The sequence below is a fragment of the Triticum dicoccoides genome, chromosome 7A (assembly GCF_002162155.2).
Source record: "Triticum dicoccoides isolate Atlit2015 ecotype Zavitan chromosome 7A, WEW_v2.0, whole genome shotgun sequence".
Taxonomy (NCBI): Eukaryota; Viridiplantae; Streptophyta; class Magnoliopsida; order Poales; family Poaceae; genus Triticum; species Triticum dicoccoides.
In genome coordinates, this window is record NC_041392.1 from 191201385 (window position 1) to 191214541 (window position 13157).

The 13157-nt window shown below is 43.8% G+C and overlaps 1 protein-coding gene across 1 annotated transcript; it reads left to right on the forward strand.

The window, feature by feature from the left end:
* Positions 1-4149: 4149 nt before the first annotated feature.
* Positions 4150-6840, forward strand: LOC119329075 (protein NOI4-like; the record flags this gene model as incomplete). Its single annotated transcript, XM_037602058.1, has 3 exons — positions 4150-4317; positions 6149-6340; positions 6471-6840. Coding segments are annotated over 3 exons (405 nt in total), but the record flags the coding sequence as incomplete, so codon positions are not given.
* Positions 6841-13157: the final 6317 nt, after the last annotated feature.

Genomic DNA, 13157 nt, shown 5'->3' on the forward strand with positions numbered 1-13157 from the left:
CGAGGGGACCTAAATTTCTCAGACGATGGCGGCGGCATGAAAAACCCTAACAATGAAAGAGACGCGGATAGCGTGACCATATAGTTTTGAAAAAATTCCTTATATAACACTGTTTTAAATGTTGTTTCCTTATTCGACACTGAATTTTTTTTTCTTCCCTATCTAACACAATGTCTAAATTTTATGTCTTTTATGATATTTTCGTTCATTTTAAGCTTTAACAGCGTCAAATGACACTTGAAAAGACCTATTTACCCCTCATGTGATATATGACCAAAATTTTACGTGGTAGTTTAGCTTCAGTATATGCGACTCTGTCAAGATGGCAAGCCTGGTAGATCTACTCTATTTGTCCGTGGGAGCAGCGCGTTTGATAAACGGCAGGGCGCATGGTGGTCAATATGGTCGCCGGTGTACATCGATAGTACATAGGACAGTACATACTCGATAGATAGTATACAACAAGTCAGCATGTTAATATCGTAGTCAATGCTTGTACTTTATTTTTGGTGAAAAGTCAGTGCTTGTACGCGCACTACACAAAGAGCTGCCAGAAGCACTCCTCGATTTTGCTTCAAAATTTGCTCACGCATCTAGCAAAATGTTTGAAATAAACAGGACATCGTGTCCGTGTAGCATTTCTATCCATCACCGTATAGGGCATATATTGCTAGTAACAACCATGTCAGTCTCGCCCGCAAAAAAAAGCCATGTCAGCCTATTGTATATTTTTTATTTAAAATGGAGAATATATTAATATCACGAAAATAGCCTATTGTGTGTGTGTGTGTATATATATATATATATGTATATGTATCTACCCTTTGTAACAACTGTGAGTCGAAATTGAAAGAAAGAAAATAAACATGACTGACATGGTTCTGTGGCCATCAATCACCTCGTGTATTCGTGTTGTCGCTGAGATAATATCGCTAGCTTGGTTAGCTAGCCGGTCAACGTAGAATCGATCAAGCGAGAGATCGGCCGCTAGCTAGCTTCGTCTAGTACTACCTGCTTGTTTTGGTGTGCACCTACACATTGCCATCTACGTCTCGACGGATAGTACTCGAGCTAGCCTGCCTACACAGCGAAATGCCGCTACAATGCCGTGGAGGTCAAACACAAATCGAGTCGGCCAGATGTACATACACCTGTATAATTTTGGTTACATATCACATGAAGGGTAAATAGATCTTTTCAAGTGTCATTTAACACCGTCAAGGTTTAAAATAGACAAAAATGTCATAAAAAACATAAAATTTACACCTGATGTTAAATAAGGAAAGAAACGTTTTTCACTGTTGAATAAGGCAATAAATTTTAAGACAGTGTTACATAAGGAGTTATCTTTATAATTTTTCATATGACCTCTCCTACTCTCTTTTTTTTAGTCCTTTGGGTTTCTCGCAAAGAAGTTTGTGTACGGCATTGGGTTGGGCTGGCCCAGTATAATCAAACTAGAAACACATAAATAATTTATATTAAATTATGTTAATATAAATACACAGAGTACGCTAAAAAAAAGATAAATACATAGAGAGCCGAAGCCCTTCCGAAACATTCTGCGTGTTGATTCCATCTCCTGGCTGGCGTGGCACTCAGCGGACCAAGTTCTTTGCCCTCCAAAAAAACAGAGCAAGTTCTCGGTGTTACGAGTGCCACTTTTTTTGTTGAGAATCTGTTACGAGCGCCACGTAACGCCGTGACAGTGTGACACACTGACGCCATCGGAAAAGGACAGAAGCAGAGAGGCAGCTGCATCCAGCTCAGCCTCGTGCACCAGCCGCACGGGCCTTCTCTTTTAACGGGAGAAAATGTATCGGCCCACTTGATCCCTTCCGGACGGGTGACGTGGACGTGGATGCTCCGAGGGCCCCCGGCCGGAAGTCAACTGACGTGAACGGCAGCACTACCTTCGCCTTTGCCCCGATGCTGTTGCTTCTACTCCAATCCTGGAGCCTGCAGTTTTTTAAGCCGATGTGAACGGGACAATTTGACACGATCGGGCAATAGTAGGTGGCTGGTTTTTATTTTCGTCTTTGTTTCGAACGAACGCGTTCTTTATCGTCCACATGACAAGCGGAGCTGTCATATCATATCCCCACGAACACAACCCAGGCGCAGTTGACATTCGGCACCGGTGTATGATGTAGCCGAAGATCTGCTGCCTCGGCCTGCGATTTTTGGTTTCAAACAAAGGGGAAAAGGTACCTGCAATTGCTTGTAAACCAATTTTTTGCAATCTTTTGATGCATAAACTAACTGAATAGTATGCGCTACACCTGAACCCGGCAACCGCATTCTGATCGTCCATGTGTGTTTTATTGAGATTAGCTCGATTTTGATCATGTGAAGCCCCTCCATAAGTGCACTGCTTCCTCTGAATATTTGTGCACACAGACTGTTTTTATATCCATGTGTGTCGCTCCGGATTTATTTAAAACATCATGCCTTACACCATGTGATTTGACTCTGACCTAGTCTCTCCCTATCATTCATCCGTTAGACGGCATCAGAGGGTCGACTATATCACACAAAAGTCTAGGATTCTTGACAGTTGACAAGCCATTTGGGCATAGAGCATATAGTTCAGTATCGGTAAAACCAAACTTGGTATAGCACCGGGAGCCCAACCTTTTACTATTAGTAGAACCCAGCCTAGCAAAACCTAGAGTATTTGATCCTGAGCTCATATGTTCCCGCATGAACAGTAAAAGAAAAAAAAAGTAAAAAAATCAAAAAATCTGATTTTTGTTTATGAACATTGATAAATTTTCTAACTGCGTGCAAAATTTCAGGTTGAAATGACATTCGTGGAGGTCTGGGCCAAAAAAAAATCAATGGTCTAAAAAGACTATTGTTGGAAGCATTTTGAAGTATCGATTTTGTTGTTTTTGCCCAGACCTTCAGAAATGTCGTTTCGACCTGAAATTTTGCACGCAGTTAAAACATTCATCACAAAAAAATTTAATATTTTTTAAATTTTTTTTACTATTTTTTCGATTTTATTGTTCATACGAGAGCATATGAGCACGGTATCAAAAGAGCACTTTCCATGAAAGACAAGCTTTGTCAGATACAGGCAATCAGAGACGAAATGAAAGCAACACGACACTGGCCAACCACAGCCACAGGAAGGCTTGCCATATGCCCAGCCCCGGCTCGAGCTGACGCTGCAGCCGAACGGGACCATCCATCTCGGCCAATCACGCAAAAGCACGGAGATTTCTTGTAATATACGTAGCTTAAGCCAATGTTCCAAGCGACCGCCCCGCCTCCATTTTCTACCCCGCAGTGAAAGCTGAGGTCAAGCAGCAGCTGACTAGCACCATCAATCCATCATCATAGGATAACAATACTTTTTTTTGAAACCACAAGATAAGATAATAAGGACATCTCCAACAGCTGTAAGATAGGTGTTGATAAATTTGTCATCTAGAACAAAGTGATGATGTGGCATGTAATAAATGTGAAAAAAGAGCAAAGTTGTATGTAGAATAACCAACAACCTTTGCACAATCTCCAAGGTAAAATAGAGAGCAATCACATTATTTTCTTATCATCTATTGAATACCTTAGATACAACCCATTAGAATAGTTGTATGATAGCTTATTGGTTGATGACATGGACATTTTACCAACAAAACTAACATACAATCTATTGAAGATGCCCTAATACTGGCCTGACAAGTCACAGCACAGCCCCCACGCCGAGGCGGAAGCCGAAGCTAGCACGGACAAAACAGGCGTAGCTGGGCTTTGTTTTCTGGCTGGCCTGGCAGTAAACAAACAAAGCCGCCAGTATACAACGCCAGTCCAGTCCAGTCCAGCCCCCGAGATTCCGAGCGCCAGCCCACGCACACCGACGACGTGCGCCCCTCCCCTCCCCCTCGCGCGTTTCCACTCTGTCTCCGCGCCGTCGCCACCCCCAACCCCCCGACCCCAGCCCCGCCCCGCCCGTCCAGCCCCCGGTAACCCCGCGCCCGCCGACACGCGGGCCCCGCCGGCGGCGCGGCTCACATGCGTGCGCGTCCCCCGTACAAAACGAGCCAGCCAGTCACTGCCGCTGCCGCTCGGGGGAGAAAAAAATATCTTTTTTTACGGGGCCGCGGGGTGCGTTTCCCCCGTCTCGAGGTATAAATCCGTCAATCGACTGCTGCTCCTTTTCCACTTCGATTCGCCGTCTCCTCCTCCCCCTTCCCCTCCGTCTCGCTCCTCGCCCTTATCCCCGTCCCTTTCCCCTTCCTCCCACCCGCAGCCGACGAAACTTTCCCCAAGCCCCTCGGTGGATCGGACCGCCGCGCTCCATCCATGTCGGTAAGCGATGGTGCTCCCCGCGCGCTCCCTGCTGTGTTTTTTTCCGCCGATTTCCGGCGCTGTTTCCTGCCTAGATCGAGGCCGGCGAAACGTCGCCTTCTGTAGTTTCTGATCGGTTACTATTGGTTTGTTGATTGGGAGAATCGGTGTGGAGCATGGGGGGATTGGAAACCAGATGCTCGGTAGAAGGGTGATCCTGGGCTGCCTTGAACATAGGCGTAGAGAGGAAATTCGTTCCGACTTTACCCAGACCGAATTGCTGAGCGTCGGTTTTATATTCAATTTATTTAGTGTATGTATTGATGAAGGCTCTAGAAGGGTCGCCTCCCACCCCAAGCGTTCGTGATTAGTTAGTTAATCGATCATTTCTGCAACCATTTGGAGGCTCCTGTTTGATTGAACACGCAACATTTCTGTGGACCTACCTACCTATGCATAGTTATTTGGCTTTTGTGCAAGCCGCGGGCGAACCGGGATGGCTTGAGTAGAGTTTGGTAATCTTGGATGGCTGTGGACTTGTAAGGGGTGAGGTCCATTTCGTTAAGCAGGTTGGTCAATATCTAGGCACATCTAGGATGCTGTGGACTTGTAAGGGCGGAGGTTCATTTTGTTTCCTGGGTTGGTCAATATCCAGGCATTCATGTGGTCTGGTTGATCAAACATTTTTAGACACACAAAGTTTCTAAAGCAAAAGCATAACCATTTAATGACTCTGCTTTTGTGCATCGATTGTTCGGTGGCTATGCTAGTCAATATAACTGGAAATTGTTAGCACTGGTATGTAAAAAAGTATGCTGATCACAGATAAGTAAAATAAAGTTTGCTAGCAGCATGATAACAGGCGAGAGTGGTATCATTATGTGATTACAGATTTACCCTGGATACTGTAATATAGACCAGAGCTGAAATTTATGCATCGCTGAACACATGAGATGTGTTGACTGCATCATGGAATATCAGATTATGTGTAAGGGCAGCACTTATAGGCTCCTGTTTTCTTCTTAGGAGGCTAAGTGTTACGGTCTGGGTTCTGAATATACCTGTATTTTTAACATAAATCTCCCTGCAGTGCATCCAGCGATCAGCTACGTTTATCATTCTTCAGACACTATGATCCCTCCTCCTGTCCCATAGGGTTTTAAGTGAAATGTACCAATACCTTTCAGCGCAGATGATGCCTGCCTGCTGAAATTAACTTGTCATGCCCTGATCAAGTGGTCAGTAAATGAATGCAATTCTAATTGTAGTGCTGGACCATGTTACAGTACCAATCATTTCCTAATTCCTACTGTTAGCCAAGTGTTTACAGGTGTCATCTTCAATAACAGGTTGCCAGTGTGACTGTGTAGTACCAGTTTCTTCTTGAAAACTATCCCACGTCATTCACCAATTTTTATTGCACTTCAGTCAAGGGAAAAGAACTTCTAGTCATGCAAGTTCATGTTTTGCGGGCTGAATTCATGATTTCTTATTTATTCCTCCATTTTTTGTGGGTACTTCACTAAGTTTATGCCAGTTTTTCATGGAAGCGCCTAGGGTTTTGGCAAAAGAAAGAAAGCTAAGAGAGCAATCATATACTTCCTCTTTCTTCTTATGTGTTGCTTCTTTAGTTCTTTCTGACTGGGCTATTGCATTCCATGGCTGCCTCACAAAGCCTGTCTTTCCTGCCCAATCTAGCACAGTACTCAGCAGCTTGATCTCTTCTTTTCATGTAGGGTGAACAATTCAATTGATATTTGTTAGAAATGCTCGTGCACTACTTTAATAGTAGTACTTCATTTCGTTTATTATTGCATTATTTCCATTGACATGGACAACGGTTCTTTTTTAGGAGGAATCTGGTCGCCCTTTGCCCAAGTTTGGCGAATGGGACGTCAACGACCCAGCTTCTGCTGATGGGTTCACTGTTATATTCAACAAAGCCAGGGATGAGAAAAAGGCTGGGAATGGACAAGATACTGAATCCCCTTGCAAAGATGCCAGGACTGAGAGGGTGGAATCTTATGCCACCAAGGCAAATTCAGTATGTCCCTTAATGCTTCCCGATCAATGTTTTATGTCTGTTTCACCACATGGAAATATAGCGCTAGTTCTTATCTGTTATGATCATTGCATTTGTTATTTTCCATTAATCTCGTTATTCCATTGTGCAGAAGAAGTGGTTTTGCTGCGTGACACCAAGTCCTACACAATCTTGAGGAGGACAAGCGTCGCCCGAAGAAAAAATGGTTGCCGAAGTATGGTCGTTTAATTTTGCTATATACATACTATCCATAAGACCTTGTAAGAGGTACCCAGGCTCCCTGGGCCATCACGATGGGTATCTCGTAAAAGATGGGTATCTCGTAAAACTCTGAAGTGTGTGTATGTATGGTGTGAGGGTTGTCAGACACTCAGTTTGGATAAGTGAACTTCTGATTGTAATTCTGGTCTTCCTTGTCGGTCTCGTTTTGTGTAGCAGTAGTGGTGAAGTTGATATGTGATTTGAGTCTCGCCTATTGCCAGAACTGCAAACATCCAAAATTCCAATCCCTACCTGTGATTTGGCCCATTATTATGTGATAACACAAGTATCCTTATCCTTTTCTGTCCGTGCTGACCTAACTATTCGCTGCCCTATTTGGACCTATATGCAGCTTGGTTTGAGGCCCTGGCTGTCGATGCTTTGGCATCGCCGGCAGCCAATTAATTGGCTGTCACCTGGTTGGCTGCCAATGTCCATGTGCCAACATCTGGCAAAATAACCAGGTATACCAATTGGTTTGAGACCAAATAGCTACCTTGTCTTTGTCTGATAAAAAATGATCTTTACTTATCAGGGCCATGGCACACACCAAAACGTGGACATCATCTTCAGCATTATCAAGTCCACAAATGATTAACAGTCCATTCCATCAAAGTAATCTATTAACAAAAAAGTTCATTGCAGATAAATTATGAGTCAGCTACATAACTGAAAGTAACTCGAGAGAATCCATTACATTAGTCCACAGTTGCATGAACCGCAAGCTAGATCATAGCACTATACACACAAGCTTGAACATATTGTGGCACTCTGCTGGAGCTTAGATTATGACCCTGATAAATTCCGAACATTCGGAATTTAACCATGGCAAATCGAACGTTTTCGATGGCAATTTTAGTGATGCGGGTACGGCAAGTTCAGTTGGCAAGTATGACACTGAGCAAGGAGTTGTCATACTTGCCAACTTTTTTTTAAATGTTCGATTTGCCATAAAATTACGGCGCGTGTCAACTGAACTTGCCATCCTTGCGTCACTAAAATTACCATAAAAAAATGTTTGATTTGCCATGATAAAATCCCGAACGATTATATCATTTCCATAGATTATACTCCTAGATTAATAGTACACCAATAAAACCTTGAAAGTTGAAACCCTGAAGCACAATAGATTTCTTTTAGGACGCGTCCTTCAGAGTAAAAATTGTCCAAAGACCCGAGTGTTAAGAGCATCTCCAGCCGTTGCCCCCCTAGGGGGGCGCGTAAAATCGCCGCCTGGGGGCGAGCCGGTGCCAAAATCGGCATGGGGGCGAGCGGGTTCCCAGCCGCCGACCCTAGGATCGCCCCCAGACGCGGGTGTTCAAAAAAAAAATGAAATTCGGCAAAGTTCGGCAAATTGGACAAAATATTCGGCTAAGTTCGGCAAACTCGACATATATTCGACATTACATAAGTTATTAAAAAAACGCAACTAAGGGGCGAAGAAGTCGCTGAGCGCGGTGAAGTCACCGACGTCGCCGCCGTCCTCGTCGTCTTAGTCGGCGGCCTTCTCCTGCTTGAGGCGGCCGTCCCTGCTGGACCCCTGCCCGGCGTCACCCTGTCGGACCGGTGGCGGCGGCGCGTCGTCGTCGCTGTCGTCGAGGACGACGACGCCTTCCTCGTCCCGACCACGGCGCCGAGCTTCGAACCGCTCATAGGCGAGGCGCTGGCGCTGCAGCCCCGTCTGCGCCCAGTCGCCGCGCACCCACTTCAGGGCCACCCCGTCGTCGAGCTCCTCCTTGACGCCGCCAGCGAGCCCGGGCTCCGTCTTCACGACGGGGAGCCCCGGATCCGTCTTCACAGCGGCGAGCCCCGGCTCCGTCTTTGGCTTGACGTAGCGCGGAGGAGCAGAGGAGGGGGCGCGTGAAGGAAATATGCCCTAGAGGCAATAATAATGTTCTTATTTATATTTCCTTATATCATGATAAATGTTTATATTCATGCTAGAATTGTATTAACGGGAAACTTAATACATGTGTGAATACATAGACAAATAGAGTGTCACTAGTATGTCTCTACTAGACTAGCTCGTTGAATCAATGATGGTTATGTTTCCTAACCATATACATGAGTTTTCATTTGATTAACGGGATCACATCATTAGAGAATGATGTGATTGACTTGACCCATCCATTAGCTTAGCAAGATGATCGTTTAGTTTGTTGCTATTGCTTTCTCCATAACTTATACAAGTTCCTATGACTATGAGATCATGCAACTCCCGAATACCGGAGGAACACTTAGTGTGCTATCAAACATCACAACGTAACTGGGTGACTATAAAGATGCTCTACAGGTGTCTCCGATGGTGTTTGTTGAGTTGGCATAGATCGAGATTAGGATTTGTCACTCCGAGTATCAGAGAGGTATCTCTCGGCCCTCTCGGTAATGCACATCACTATAAGCCTTGCAAGCAATGTGACTAATGAGTTAGTTACAGAATGATGCATTACGGAATGGGTAAAGAGACTTGTCGGTAACGAGATTGAACTAGGTATTGAGATACCGACGATCGAATCTCGGGCAAAGTAACATGCCGATGACAAAGAGAACAACGTATATCTTTATGCGGTTTGACCGATAAAGATCTTCATAGAATATGTGGGAGCCAAGATGAACATCCAGGTTCCGCTATTGGTTATTGAACGGAGATGTGTCTCGGTCATGTCTACATAGTTCTCGAACCCGTAGGGTCTGCACTCTTAACGTTCGGTGACGATCGGTATTATGAGTTTATGTGTTTCGATGTACCGAAGATAGTTCGGAGTCCCGGATATGATCACAAACATGACGAGGAGTCTCGAAATGGTCGAGACATAAATATTGATATATTGGATGACTATATTCGGACACCGGATGAGTTCCAGGGGTCACCGGATAATTATCGGAGTGCCGGGGGGTTATCAGAACCCCTGGGGAACTAATGGGCCACATGGGCCTTAGTGGAGAGAGAGAGGGCCAACCAAGGCAGGGCCGCATGCCCCCTCCCCTCTAGTCCGAATTGGACTAGGGAAGGGGGGCGGCGCCCTGATGACCCACAAGTGTAGGGGATCTATCGTAGTTTTTCGATAAGTAAGAGTGTCGAACCCAACGAGGAGCAGAAGAAAATGATAAGCAGTTTTCAGTAAGGTATTCTCTGCAAGCACTGAAATTATCGGTAACAGATAGTTTTGTGATAAGGTAATTTGTAACGAGTAGCAAGTAATAAAAGTAAATAAGGTGCAACAAAATGGCCCAATCCTTTTTGTAGCAAAGGACAAGCCTGGACAAACTCTTATATAGAGAAAAGCACTCCCGAGGACACATGGGAATTAACGTCAAGCTAGTTTTCATCATGTTCATATGATTCGCGTTCGGTATTTTGATAATTTGATATGTGGGTGGATCGGTGCTTGGGTACTGTCCTTACTTGGACAAACATCCCGCTTATGATTAACTCCCATTGCAAGCATCCGTAACTACAACAGAAGTATTAAGGTAAACCTAACCATAGCATGAAATATATGGATCCAAATCAGCCCCTTACGAAGCAATGCATAAACTAGGGTTTAAGCTTCTGTCACTCTAGCAACCCATCATCTACTTATTACTTTCCAATGCCTCCCTCTAGGCCCAAAAAATGGTGAAGTGTCATGTAGTCGACGTTCACATGACAGCACTAGAGGGATGACAACATACATCTCATCAAAATATCGAACGAATACCAAATTCACATGACTACTTATAGCAAGACTTCTCCCATGTCCTCAGGAACAAACGTAACTACTCACAAAGCATATTCATGTTCATAATCAGAGGGGTATTAATATGCATAATGGATCTGAACATATGATCTTCCACCAAGTAAAACAACTAGCATCAACTACAAGGTGTAATCAACACTACTAGCAACCCACAGGTACCAATCTGAGGTTTGGATACAAAGATTGGATACAAGAGATGAACTAGGGTTTGAGATAAGATGGTGCTGGTGAAGATGTTGATGGAGATTGACCCCCTCCCAATGAGAGGATCATTGGTGATGACGATGGTGATGATTTCCCCCTCCCGGAGGGAAGTTTCCCCGGCAGAACAGCTCTGCCGGAGCCCTAGATTGGTTCCGCCAAGGTTCCGCCTCGTGGCGGCAGAGTTTCTCCCCGAAAGCTTGCTTATGATTTTTTCCTCGGCGAAAGACCTCATATAGGAGAAGATGGGCATCAGAGGGCCATCAGGGGGCCCACGAGGTAGGGGGCGCGCCCAGTGGGGTAGGGCGCGCCCCCCACCCTCGTGGCCAGGGTGTGGACCCCCTCTGGAACTTTCTCCGCTCAGTATTTTTTATTAATTCCAAAAAGGACTTCCGTGAAGTTTCAGGACTTTTGAGCTGTGCAGAATAGGTCTCTAATATTTGCTCCTTTTCCAGCCCAGAATCCCAGCTGCCGGCATTCTCCCTCTTCATATAAACCTTGTAAAATAAGAGAATAGGCATAAGTATTGTGACATAATGTGTAATAACAACCCATAATTCAATAAATATCGATATAAAAGCATGATGCAAAATGGACGTATCAACTCCCCCAAGCTTAGACCTCGCTTGTCCTCAAGCGAAAGCCGAAATCGAAAAATATGTCCACATGTTTAGAGATAGAGGTGTCGATAAAAATAAAATACGGACATGAGGGCATCATGATCATTCTTAGAATAGCAACATATATATATATATTGTCATATGATCTCTTATGCTAAAGTAACAATTCAATCACAATTTCAAGTATGAATCATAAACTTCATTGAGAACCAACAAACTCTAATATCAGTCATTGAGGCAATTGCAATTTATCATAACATAGGAAACAGTCGATATAAGAGCTTTTCAGCAAGTCCACATACTCAACTATCATTTAGTATTTCACAATTGCTAACACTCGCGCAATACTTATGGGTATGGAGTTTTAATCAGACACAGAGAAAGATAGAGGCTTATAGTTTTGCCTCCCAATGTTTTACCTCAAGGGTAATGTCAATAATAATAGTTCATGAAAACTCACATCCAATTAGCTATATATATTAGGATCTTTCCAACACATTGTGCTCGCCAAAGGATAAAATGTAAAAAGGAAAGGTGAATATCACCACGACTCTTTGCATGAAGTACAAGACAAGAATAAAAGATAGGCCCTTCGCAGAGGGAAGCAGAGGTTGTCATGCGCTTTTATGGTTGGATGCACGAAATCTTAATGCAAAAGAACGTCACTTTATATTGCCACTTGTGATGTGGACCTTTATTATGCAGTCCGTCGCTTTTATTTCTTCCACATCACAAGATCGTATAAAGCTTATTTTCTCCACACTAATAAGTCATACATATTTAAAGAGCAATTTTTATTGCTTGCACCAATGACAACTTACTTGAAGGATCTTACTCAATCCATAGGTAGGTATGGTGGAATCTCATGGCAAAAACGAGTTTAGGGATATTTGGAAGCACAAGTAGTATCTCTACTTGGTGCAAAGAAATTGGCTAGCATGAGAGGGAAAGGCAAGCTCAACATGTTGGATGATCCATGACAATATAATTTTATCTCAGATGTAAGAAAACATAACCCATTACATTATCTTCCTTGTCCAACGTCAACTCTTTAGCATGTCATACTTTAATGAGTGCTCACAATCATAAAAGATGTCCAAGATAGTGTATTTATATGTGAAGACCTCTCTTTCTTTATTACTTCCTATTAATTACAATGATGACCAAAACTATGTTTGTCAACTCTCAACAACTTTTATTCAGCATACTCTTATATGTGAAGTCATTACTCTCCATAAGATCCATATGATCTCTTTATTTCTTTTTATTCTTTCTCTTTTATTTTATTCCCTCAAGATCATAGCAAAATCATCAAGCCCTTCACTCAACACTAATCTTTATTATATATAGCTCACGGACTCGATTACATAAGAAGATCATAAAGCAAAACTCACAACTAGATCATACTAAAACTTTATTCTACTAGATCAAGATATTATCAAAAGGATCGAACTAAGAAAAATGGTAAAGATAAAAGTGACGGTGATACGATACATGGGCACCCCCCCAAGCTTGGCAGTTGCCAAGGGGAGTGCCCATACCCATGTGTTTATGTTTCCTTCCTCAGAGGTGGTGATGAAGGAGTTGTTGATGATGTAGGCTTGTCATCCATCTTCCAAGGCATAGGCTCACCATCATAGAAGGATGATCGAGTCTCCGGAATCCTCAAATCTGCAGCCAAACTCATCCTCTTGAATCTATATTCATACTCACAGTTTTGGTTTTGCAGGTCATAGATCTGGGCTTGGAGGCGCTCGATTTTCTCATGAAGCTTGAAGATGGCCTCCCCAATGTCCTTGGCGTCCAGCTTGTGGTTGTTGGTGAACTCCGTGATCACTATGTGATTGGAGTCGAGTCCACGCTCCACCATCTCCTGACACTTGAAAACTTGTTGCTCCATCGCCTCGAGCCTTGTCTCCATGCTTCCGGTCCTCCTTGGTCCCTCCACATCACGGATGTGCAACAACCCCTCACGCATCTCAATGGTTTGAGGGT